This window comes from Oculina patagonica, chromosome 5 (genome assembly GCF_052425735.1).
Source record: "Oculina patagonica isolate OP01 chromosome 5, crgOcupat, whole genome shotgun sequence".
NCBI lineage: Eukaryota > Metazoa > Cnidaria > Anthozoa > Scleractinia > Oculinidae > Oculina > Oculina patagonica.
The window spans coordinates 15,480,249-15,492,428 of record NC_135762.1 but is presented as its reverse complement, the minus strand read 5'-3'; the positions used below and the strand labels follow the sequence as shown (position 1 = coordinate 15,492,428).

The following is a 12,180-nucleotide window of genomic DNA, read 5'->3' as shown; positions in this document are numbered from 1 at the left end:
GCAACAGTTCCCGCGCGAATGAAGAGTTTTCCACATTTATCTTTGGCCCACAAAGATTGGGGCAAGGGCATAAAATAGCAGGAATTGGATGACAGAGGAAGGGACGCTTGCCAACAAACCCCCTTGGTTTTGAAAAACCCGTTCGCCCACAATAATTGAATTCGCGCGAATTGCGAACGATTTCGAGGTACACTTGCGACTTATTAGCTCCAAACAAATTTGTATAGTGTCAGTTGATTTTGGTGAGTTTGCCGGTCTAAAGAAGAATGTAAGCTTAGCGTGTGATAAAGTATTTTGTTCTGAATATAAATTTAGGTTGTAGGGAGTTAATCGAAGTCAACTGTCGACAATATTATTTAGTCAAACAGAAAGGTTCTTTTTTCGAACATTTCAAGTACTTGCGCTTCTATATAAAACAACTTTAATTTAAATGGTGCCGTTGTGCCTACTAATTTATTGTCATTGGCACTGTCAACGGTGTTCTTCAACAACTTCTTTTTGCCTCCGCCGCAGTTTTCACATGCCAAAAACGGAATAACGCTTGCTACACAGGCTATACCTTAGATAATTGGTCTCTAAGCTAAAACGAAAGCTAGTATAATTTAGAAAATAATTGCCAGAAGCAGTAAATTTTCAAGGATGAGTCACACAGTTTAATCAAGAGAAAAATACAATTCGATCGCTTCTATGTTCAATTCTTTTCGATTTCGCTATGTTAAGCATTACAATTCCAACTGCATCCTTTTTTTAGTTATCTGAGAGGAGTAAAAATATTGGTTTTCGGCGTTCGTGACAAAAAATCAATGCCTCGAACTACAGGGGAAAATAAATTTGGGTGCATGCGTTGCTTCCGTAATTATCAGACCAGACAGATGTTCGGTGTAATCATGTGTTGACTGAATACAGGAGCAGCAAAAGATTGTCTAAAACAACAATGCACGAATGACAGGAAGTTTATACATAACAAAAAAATTCATCTATTTGATTTTTATGACAAATTTTCCTTCCTTCATTACAGATGTTCTGTCTAATTAATATTCTGTCCTGATTTAATGTTTTCAAAACGATTTCAGTGTATGGTTTAGATCGTAAAAGGAGAACACCTTATATTTCTCCAAAAAAAAAAACGAAAAAAAAATTGCATCGAACTGTACTTTTCTTTACAGATAAATTGAAATGTTCTAAAATCAATCTGGTATTGGAACCTTGTTCCATGCGGGTCCTATTAACAGGATTGCATACAACGAAAGAACACATCTTCAATCCCGAATATTTTGGCAATCTCAGTTACGCACACGCTTTCAACTTATTTTCGGCTACACTTTTTTATTTTATTCATGAAACAAATTAGAGCTGTTGTTCTTTTCGCGCTGACTTCTGTCGAAACAGCCGCGCCGGGCTATATTTTTGGCTACAGATGTCTATTTTTTGTATGAAACAAATCGGAGATCATGTTTAATACGATTTTTAGTTACTGTCGAAACAGGGTTTCGTAGCGCAAAAGGTTGTAATTTAGCACTACTGAACGTGCCAAAATATTCGGCACGCAGTTGTGTTGTGAATATAAAGGATATCTTCTATTTAATTCCCTAATGATTTTAGGCGCCCTAAAAAGGTAAACTGTTCTTCAAAATCTACTTGACATCTCTTGAATGAAAGACTAGAATGCCATTTTATCAAGAAGTTAGCAAAGACGATTATAAGCGATATTTTCGTTCAGATATCTGACATAAGTTTCCCTTTCTTAAAATACAGTTGTTGTTCTACATTGAGAAAATCTGTTCTCGCAAAAATATCAAATCGTACACCTGCATCGACATTTAAACTGAATATCAAAAGAATATGATAAAATCATAACCTCAGTCTGAATTTCAGATTGTAAAAAAAGGAATAATATAGTTGTTAATAATTAGGTTTCTTTTTCCTTGAAAAATGTGGGTAAATTAAAGCCATTCTGTTATAAATAGTAATGTTCAGTAAACCATGGTTGCATGCGGCAGACGCTGACTGCTTCGGATGTATGTCATTTTTGTTAGCTTCAGGTGGTTATCTTCTGAATCGGATTTCTCTCGACTAAAACGATCATTAGCGAACGATAGCATATGTTTAAGGCTGTTACGATAGTTTTTGTTAAAGGCAAAACAAATACATGGATTTATAGCGCTCCATGAATGAAGCATAAATGTGGCAATGAATGGAATCACCGTGCGGAATACACAAATGGGTGGCACCTTCCAATCCCACACAAAAACTCGAGTAAACAAGAAAACAAGCTGCGGAATCATACAGAAAACGAAGGCCATCATTATCGCCACGGACAATCGGACGATATTTCTGAGCTGATGATCTCTATGACGTTGGTGGCAAGACAACTGTTCACGTTTCTTGAACTTTGCTTTCAAAGTCCACACTATGGATCCATACGCAATGGCTAAGAGACAAATGGGTACAAGGATGAAGGTGATGAAGATCACTGTGACATATCTCTTATGCGTTTCTACATGGTCAAATGCCGGTCCCCAATACAAAATGCAATACGATTCGTTCCCGTAAGGCATCAGTTTGAAAGTGTAAAAGTAATGTGCGTGGACTGCAATGGCGATGATCCACGTACACAGAATGCTCGTCAAATGGACCCTCGATGAGATGAGTTTCGCTTTCAGTGGAAAGACAACAGCGATAAACCTGTCAAGTGTTATCAGCAACAGGCTTTCGATGGAAACCAGAAAAGAAACATCAGGAAGAAAGTAGGAAAACTTGCACAAAATGTCTCCCAATATCCACGGGCTGTCAACCCTCCAAGAATAAGACCCTGAAATGATGGCAACGATTTGGATAGGCATGATGGTCAATGGGGTCAACAGGTCGGACATGGCCATGTTGAAAACAAAGAAGTTGATCGACTTTCGCAACTGCTTGTTTTTGTAAATGACTGCGGCAAGAAAGATATTGCCAGAAAATGAAACCAGAAGAATAAAAAGGTAAGCCAAGGCTTTCACTGTTACTTCCGCTATGGAGTTTGTCGAAGGGCAGTCCGGGTCGGTGACATTTGGAGCGTCTTTCGTGGCCTCCATTGAACTGTTTGTGGACAGTAATCTGAAACTAGAGTTATCAAACATGCTTTTGTTTGATCTCCTTGAAAACGAAAAACGAAATGTCTTATCCTTGACGCGGTCCTCTTTGTTGACTGATATACCTTCGTTGCCAATATATGACAAGCCTCCAAGTTGTCGTTACGTTTTGAGGCCGAGAAAGTGTCCACTGACTTATTAAGTCCAATTTTGCTTATGTAAATTTGAATAGAAATGATAGATGTGTGGGAAAATGACATAGCCATTAAATAAAATGTTCATTATATTGAAAGCCCTTTCAATCAGCTATCAAATTAATTCCCAAGAGCGGCACCACAGACGTGACTTTTTATACAAAATGTAAATGGACATACGACTACGTGCTGTCCATTTTGGATAGTAATTGAAGGAAAAATGTACTTTCACTTAAAATCAAAAGCTAATTTATATCTTTTTATGTTTAGAAGTAACGCTTTTTATCTATTCCTTTTTTTAAAATACAAGTTTTTATTCAAAAACTCCCAATTAAGTTTTAATTTGCTGTAATAAAAAATACACGTCATCTTAAAATGCGCGTCGCCAATGTTTAGTTTTTAGTATAAATTTACCTTTACAAAGGTAAAGAAAGACAAAATGTAATACTCAAAATATAACCGTCTTTACGCCGTCAGCCTTGATCAATTCTGTGGTCTTTAGTGAGCTCATTTCTTAATATTTGGGCAGATCATTTGTTGTATTTTTTTTTTGAAAAAAGTAAATAAATAAATAAAATGTGGCCTTAGTTTGGGCAATATCCGGATTTTTATCTGGCTTAAAACAAAAGCCCTGTACCCCGGATGTGCGAATTGTTTTGTCGAATTTCAGTGAACGACTTCGCATCTATTCTTTTGTTTTGTTAAAAGTTTTTCGTTGAAATTTAGAGGGAAGTTGCCCGAAATTGTGGAAAACATCCAATGGTGTGCTATGTTTTTCTGCTTCGGAAATTATGACTATTTTAGTACAGAGAATGCATTTTTGTCAACCCACACAGTTTATTTTTTCGCTGGAAGGATAGCAGGTCGTTTTGAGCTTAAACCACTGAATTATACATTAGTTAACATGTGTATATTTATTTCCCTTGCTGATTGGTCTTACTTCTTTATACGGAACATGTCAGTTAGAGGTTTGCTCAGTTTCCCTTTAAATGTAAAAGAAGTAGAACACGTTTTTTATATTATTCAATTTTTTTTCTTGTTCCCAATAACATTATTTGGAAAACATTAATAAATATCAAAATTTCAAGCAAGAGAATCTCCTAAGCTTTGGACGGTAATTAAAATTGAGTTAAATATTTCAAATTTGTCTTAATCAAGCAGTTATGTCTTTTAAGAAAACATACAAGAGAAACAAATGAAGATGAAATTGGATGCACTATTGTAATTAATTCCGTTCTGTTCCGTTTAAATGTCAAAATAAGGAAGTAACTTGGAATAGAAGCCAGATGAGGTTCGATTCAATATGTATTTTTGTTGATTTTTTACTTGTTATCAATTCTCGAATTGTTTGAATAAAGGTGGATTTCCACTGTCGCGTTTTTGTTGACGCACGTTAACGTACGTAAAAATTGTAAACGTACGTAAAAATGAAATTTTACGTGCGCGATTACGTGCGTCGAATATACGTTGTCCAATTTCCAATGCCACGTTTTTTTTGGTATTTACGTACGTTACGCTCACGTATACGCACGTAGCGATCGCGAGTGTTTTCAAAAATGTTGAACTGAGTTCAACTTTTTTCGCGGCTGTCTGCGGTTACGCAGCGATTTAGCCAATCATACTTTTGGATTTTGTCACATGACACCACTTACCAGTGGAAAACGATTTTATTTTAAATCGCCGTCGATATGGGAAAACATCCAGATGTAGAAGCGTTTCTCATCGAGAAAGTCCGAACATTTCCAGCAATAATCTATTGAACTGATTACAGAACCAAATTACACCAACGAAGTAGTGAAAGAAAACGCCTGGCGTCAGGTCGCGTAGGCTTTGAACCGGTAATCCGGGAAGGTCGCCCCAAATCTTTTTTTACTTGTTGGTTTCTTTTGGAAGTATTTATAAAATGTCTCTTGGTCATATTCACGCATTTCTTTAACTAGCGTGTGGTACAAAGTGTTTTCATGGCAGCCATGTTGGAAGAGTCAAACAACAAGATATTTGCATAAAAATGTTAATGAATTTTTTCCCAAAGGAAAAACAATTATTGTTTCACTCCTCCAATATGGCCGCCAATAACACACTCAATTCATCAACTTGATAATTCAGGAATGCGGGCATTTACGTACGTTCAACGGACGTAAAAAAAAACACTTTTTATTACTTTTTACGCGGCAGTGGAAATTTGCCTACGTATCTTTTTTTACGCACGTTTTACGTACGTAAATATTTACGCGACAGTGGAAATCCACCTTATGGGAATAAAATGACTTCCATCGGGAATATTGTTTATTTACGCCCGCGTAGTGTCATTTGCGTCCAGAGTACAACATTTTAAACGCGTTGTACTTGTATTATTGAAAATGTTAAGCTTTTAAAATGTGCTAGTTATGTGGATGCTATTTGGCCTTGCATACAGCTGTTTGAGAAAGGTTGCACGCGACAAGACCGAAAGGTGGTCTGGGTATTCACTGGAATCCTGCATATTGGCCTTGAGGAAATGTACAAGTTTCCATATTTGTCATCTCAGGAGGCCTTTTTCTGTAGCTTTACTTTTACTGTTGCATGTCTTTGAGTTTTAAAAATTCTTCTAAAAATGAGCGTGGCTAAAATCACCCTGTTTCTACATGTCAGGAAAGAAAGAAGATGTGCAAATTCGCGTTTGTCATGTCATTATACCTTTTTAGTATTCAGCACGTGCAGTAGCTCTCTTCTTCTAGGCATACTACTTTTTGGTCTTGTCGCGTGCACGTTTGTGCTTTTTTGCCGACCACCTTTCTCGAAACATTTGTATAAATTATAATGGTGACGGATCTGCAATGATTTTTTTCGGGAATATTGTTTATTTGCTCCCTTTTGGCCGCCATTGAACTGTTTGTGGATGGTTATCTGAAACTGTTTTCAAACATGCTTTTGTTTGATTTTCTTGAAAACAAATAACGGAATGTATAATTCTTGTTGCGGCCCTTTTTTATGACCGACATACTGTCGTTGCCAATATATGAAGAACCTCAAAGTTGTTTTTTACGTTTTGAGGTCGAAAAAGTGCACTATCTTATAAAGTCCATTTCAGTTATGCAAATTTGAACAAAGAGACATGATAAGTCTGTGGGAAAATGACATAACCATTAAATAACACGTTCATTATTTTAAAATATATGCTTTGAAATAGTATGTTCATTATTTTTTGTTATAACAAAAACCGCTTTAGTTATGCAAATTTGAACAAAGGGAAATGATAGGTGGGTGAGAAAATGACATAGCCGTCAAATAAAGTGTTCATTATTTTAAAAGCCCTTTCAAGCAAATATCAAATTATTTCCTTAAGAAGGCACGAGGACGTGACTTTTTTTTAAACAATTTACAAACGAAGATTTATTTCCGCTATTTACGCTGTCTATTTATGTATGTCTTATGTATGTCTTTCACTTGACAGCAAATGTACACTTAAATCTTAATAATTTTGTAATAAAAAGTGAATCCATTTTTTTATTTTTCAAGGGACGCTTTAATATAAACACATATGTCTTCTATGAAAAAAAAAATACAACGCCAGTTTTTAAATTATAATATTTACCTTGAGGGAAATAACGGCAATTAAGAATATTCAAAATACAACTGTTTTTATGGAAGCCAGGGACTTGTATTAACTTGGAGGCCACTGAAATACAGCGTTTGAATTGGGGCTTACTGATAGCTGTTTTGCAATGCTCTAAGTATGATAAGTTAGCATAACCTCGCGGTATACTGTATAAGTAAAGGCGAAAAAGAGGGACTTCTGTTATTTGTATCTGTCACAGGAAACATTTGAGATTACTTTGATTGCTACGATTTTTTTTGTTTAGGTAAGATCATAAGCCTTAGTCTATAGATCAACATGCAAATATTGTCACATGTCTTGTACTATTTAAAAAACGACAGCTCTGGTCACTAACGATCACGAACTTAGGAGAAAGCGACCAAAGAAGGCTGTTGGTTTCACACACCGCCATTTTTTTCGGTACGCGTACCATTTTTACCCAAGCCGTGCCAAACATCTTCTGTCGTGTAAATGGGCCTTTGCGGTTACACGTGCTTCTAGGTTATTCCAGATTAATTAAGATGAAAAACTGATTAGGGAACGTACCGGTCACGTATCCAATGCACTGTTTAAGTATGAGAAGGCCAGGAAGATCAGCTAACGTGTTTATAACATTTTGTGCGCAGATCAAAGTAGTAATAGCAGCTTTAAAGAAGAAATTAAGAAAAAAGGTTCCTGTAAATGAAAAGGCTGAAGACAAACGGGTAGAAAATATTTTTTTCTTTTCTTGAGCACGTCAAGTTTAATGACTGCGAAGTAAATGTTTTTGTAAGTGAGAAAATATAATAAGAAAATAAAGTATTGTACGAGAAATGATACAACTGACAAATAAATATTCATGGCTTTTGTGCAAGTTGTCGATGTACAAATTTTTAGTAATATATACCACTATCACTGGAGATTGGTATACTGTTTTTTCATCGGGTATCCAAATGCATGCACGTGATGTTTTTTACATCTCGGGATTGGAAGTTGACTTAATGAATTATTAATGAGTTTGAGAAGTGTATTTTAAAATGTCATTCGACCCGAAGAACGCCCAAAAGTGTATATTTTTTTCCACATTTCGAATCAAATATTTCTGCGGATGAAGCACCCATTTTGAGTTCGGGTGGTAAAGGAGGAGGAGGGGAAGAGATCACGTTTCACGGAAAAATAAAACGTCCCTTTTACGATTCACGAAAAATAATTATATTGGCATGCACGCCTCACGAAAAAAGAGAACTTTACAGAAAATCATAGTTTACGGCAACTATGGAATTCACAAGGGAAATAAAACCATTTCACTTTTCACGGGAAAAAAAGGCCGATCACATACACATAACATTATTGCTAATAAGAAATTTTAAAAAGAAAAAATCAGGATGACTACAACTCTAAAGATAGCAGTTTATTTTGAGCTTAAACCACAGAGTTACTCATTAACATGTGTACATTTATTTCCCATACTAATTGCATGGTCGTTTCTCTTCATACTGAACATGTCGTTCGATTTCCTTTTAAAAGTAAATTATAAACACGTTAACCAATAGTGAAAGTTATTTTATTTCTGTTCTAACTTTAAATGACAAATATGGAAAAATCTTGGAATAAAAGATGAGGTTCAATTCAAACTATTTACTTTATTGTGATTATTTCTCGAGTTTGAATGGCGTTCACTTACGAACTTGTAGAATTTTTCTTAGACTATTGCGATAGATCTTAATGCATATTAAACAGATGCAAGGATTTACAGCGCTCCAAGAGTGAATCATAAAAATAGCTATAAATGGGATAACTGTGCGAAAAGCACAAATAGGTGGCATTTCCCAATTCCACAGAAAAATTCGTGTGAACATAAAACCAAGCTGAGGAATTATACAAACAACAAAAGAGATAAAAATGGCAACAGACATTCGGACAATTTTCCTTAACTGTTCTTCACGACGACGTCGGTGATAAGATAATTGTTGTTTAGTTTGCTTGTTTCTTGCTTTTAAAATCCATGCAATAGTGCCATATGCGATGGCTATGAGACAAATGGGTACAAGGATAAAAGTAATGAATGTTGCCGTGACAAATCTCTTGTGTGTTTCTACATGGTCAAATGCCGGTTCCCAAGACGATTTACAATACGTTTTATTGTCGTAAGGGTTGATTCTCAGTCTGAAAGTGTAAAAGTAAGGCCCATGAACTGCGATGGCGATGATCCATGTGGACAAAATGCTGATTAAGAGTGCTTTCGTTGACTCGAGTTTGGTGTTCAATGGAAAGACAGCAGAGATGAACCTGTCCATTGTTATTAACACAAGGCTTTCGATGGAAACAACAAGTGAAACATCAGGAAGAAAGTAGGAAAGTTTGCACAAAGTGTTTCCCAGTATCCACGGTTTGTCAACCGCCCAGGATACAGATCCTGTAATGATGTGAACGATTTGGATAGGCATGATGGTCAACGGGTTTAACAGGTCAGACACGGCCATGTTGAAAACAAAGTAGTTGATCGACTTTCGTAACTGCTTGTTCCTGTATGTTATAAACAGAACCAGAAGATTTCCAAACAAAGAAACGAGAAGGATGACAAAATAAGCCAGAGCTTTACAAACCACGTCGGCCGATGTCGTCTCTCCCGCAAAGCAATCTTCATTGGAACTGTTGTGAGCGTATTCCGTTCTATTAAAAGAGTTTGTGATGGGCAATGGAACGCTAAAATTTCGAAACATGTTCGTATTTTGCCGTATTTCGTGGATAAGATACTTCTTTGGTTGGTGCGTGTTTCAATTTTCATTAAGACTTTAAAATTATTGCATGGCACTTATGATTATAAATCTCGTATGACGCACAATATGTTTATATATATATATATATATCACCTGCTTTTGACGTAAACTCTTGATTTATAAAAAACAAGTAGACGCATGAGCTTTTTGTAGTCGGAAACAAGTTTTGATTGTCTTTAAATTTACCCGACGTTGTTTTTAGTATCGTTTACTTCTCTTTTGTTTTTGTTTTTTTAAGACGCCTATTTGGCATCTCATTCAATTTGTTTCCGTTTTATTGTTCTGTTTCGTAAGATCATCTATCTTTTCTTTGGCAAATTAACTGCAAATTGTGCGTGTGTATTACAAATTCGTCATTAAAAAACTACTAACTTTTTTTTCAATAAGATAGAAATTTCCAAATTCCCAAAAGTTAAATAAAGTTTTAGAATCCTCGTGGCATTGTTTCAATCTCAAAACAGGCCGTGACTGAGCCTGGCAGTTTCTAGAGTTTTCTATGCTGGTGATGGCGCCATGAAAACGGAACTTAACGCGTTCTATTAAGAAGACTAATTTCAATGAGAATAAAATCTCTTAATCACTCACTCCCTCAGTAATATTCACATAAAACATCACGACGTGGTGTTGACAATTTGGCGCTCCCTTTTTAATTTTAGCCTGCTGAGAGTAATATCAATCTACAAAGTCCTCCGCAAAATTTCGAATTTATTTTTAGTTTCATCTTCCACAAACGTCATTTGAAGCTCAAGCCGCTCAGATTTCTAATAACAAGGTGTGCGAAGACGAAACTTGCGTGCCGCGCGCTTTCTTGTGGTGACTGACTATTCCTTCTTTATATATTCTGTGAAAAAAGATTTTCACTAATACCTTTCTCCGTTGAATTTCAAAGAGATAATTAATTGTTATAAGGCTTCGATATCATAATTTTTTGCTTCAAATTTTGCCAGATCTATTAGATTAATTGGTATGAAAATTTTGCTGATTTTTATGCGGTCTTCAATCATACTCGTGATTAAACAGTCGTCAATATAAACCAATAACTCTTCACGTGCGTCATAAATCTGAATCATGAGATTTCTTAGCCGTCCTCTGCAACTGTGAAATGACCAATTCTGCATGATTTTGAGAACATAAACCACTTTGACTTTTTGCTTTTGAATTTCTATATATTATTTATTTTTTCCATCTGGAATTTAACCCTGTCTACCAATACTCATCTTTATTATTCAACACATGCGCGCGCTGCCCATATATGGTCAAAATGTTAACGATATCTGTCATCCGTACATAACAGATATCCTGCGATATACATAGGTTGCGAAGATTCGTCCGAAATCTTGTAAAGCGCTGCATAATTACAGTTTTCCTTTCTGCAAAATGTGTTTCGTTGACAATTTGTTGAATAATAAAACAATTATCCTGCTCAATCTTGCGGAATATCGTTTGATTTTAGCCAACTCGGCCTACGGCCTCGTCGGCTAAGTATCAGGCGATATTCCGCGCGATTTCGCAGGATAATTGTTAAATATCTAGCGCGCGTAAACCAATAGACACAATGAATAAGTAGATCTTGATGATTGAAAATAATCTTTACTGGGCGTTGTCCTTGGCGACACCATCGTTATTGATTAAGCTACCTATTTATCGCCCAAAGGCCTCACATCCATCATTATATAAATCTACAATTCCAAACGGCTCTCACATCAGTCATTTTCTTTCAAATATTAACGCCGAAATAACTTCCGCAAGGCTGAAAGTAAAATCTAACCTCCTCCGGGATCAAAAAGGACGGTTTGTGTATTTCTTTTAAATCGGTGTTAGGTGTTATATATCCCAGCCGTAGCAAGCTCATTGACCACCGTGTTATTTTTGCAAGCTGGCCGTGGCAGAATCTACAGTCGTGCACTGGATTATATATATATATATATATATATATATATATATATATACAGTGATTTTCTACTCAGTATCGTTTCATATGGGCTTTAATACAGGTCTGTTTCGTAGACCAACAAAGAGTTGATCCACTCATCAGTTAAATTCCATATACACTGTCGCATCGCTAGGGTTTATATACATCAATGGTGTGATCGTTACAAAATTCAAACTTAAAAAACAATAGTAATATACATTTGTAAGCTTATGATTGGTCCTTGAGGACGCGATTGAATTTAAGAAGAAATTTTCGCTTGTGCCTGCAAGTTGATACAAGCTCATTACGTTTGTTAAGAGTTGCCATGTCCGGTTTATATAAAATGTAGAATTTCTCGGTATTACATAGATTACATCGTTTGGAAAGATTAGAGTAAGATTTGGCCTTGGCTAGAATTTTCCACGTGATTTTAAAGTCTTTCTTTTGATCTTTCAGCTGCCATAGATGTTTGCTTAGTTCAGTGTCATTCTTTTTTGTTTTCATGTTTAAATGACATTTGGTGATTTCGCCATCTCGTTTTGAACTCCGTGGCGGTGAGGCCTACGTACGTCTCAGTGCTTTCAGCTGTGGTGATTGTGGCTTGGTATACTACCTCCTTGACCAAGCATTCTCCTTCCAAAGGGCACTTTTCTGAGTGGATCAACTC

The 12,180-nt window shown here is 36.0% G+C and overlaps 2 protein-coding genes across 2 annotated transcripts; both read right to left on the bottom strand.

The window, feature by feature from the left end:
• Nucleotides 1–1,283: 1,283 nt before the first annotated feature.
• Nucleotides 1,284–3,227, bottom strand: LOC144654504 (neuropeptide FF receptor 2-like). The gene has a single exon (XM_078514649.1). It carries the CDS (start codon nt 3,117–3,119, stop codon nt 1,974–1,976), a length of 1,146 nt encoding a protein of 381 aa, XP_078370775.1. The 5' UTR covers nt 3,120–3,227; the 3' UTR covers nt 1,284–1,973.
• Nucleotides 3,228–8,449: 5,222 nt separating this feature from the next.
• Nucleotides 8,450–9,734, bottom strand: LOC144654512 (neuropeptide FF receptor 2-like). The gene has a single exon (XM_078514664.1). The coding sequence runs from the start codon at nt 9,542–9,544 to the stop codon at nt 8,498–8,500; it is 1,047 nt and encodes a 348-aa protein (XP_078370790.1). The 5' UTR covers nt 9,545–9,734; the 3' UTR covers nt 8,450–8,497.
• Between the last annotated feature and the right edge of the window lie 2,446 nt (nt 9,735–12,180).

Coding starts and splice junctions, on each gene's coding strand:
- LOC144654512 (XM_078514664.1), bottom strand. CDS start 9,544: ATGTTTCGAAATTTTAGCGTTCCATTGCCCATCACAAACTCTTTTAAT.
- LOC144654504 (XM_078514649.1), bottom strand. CDS start 3,119: ATGTTTGATAACTCTAGTTTCAGATTACTGTCCACAAACAGTTCAATG.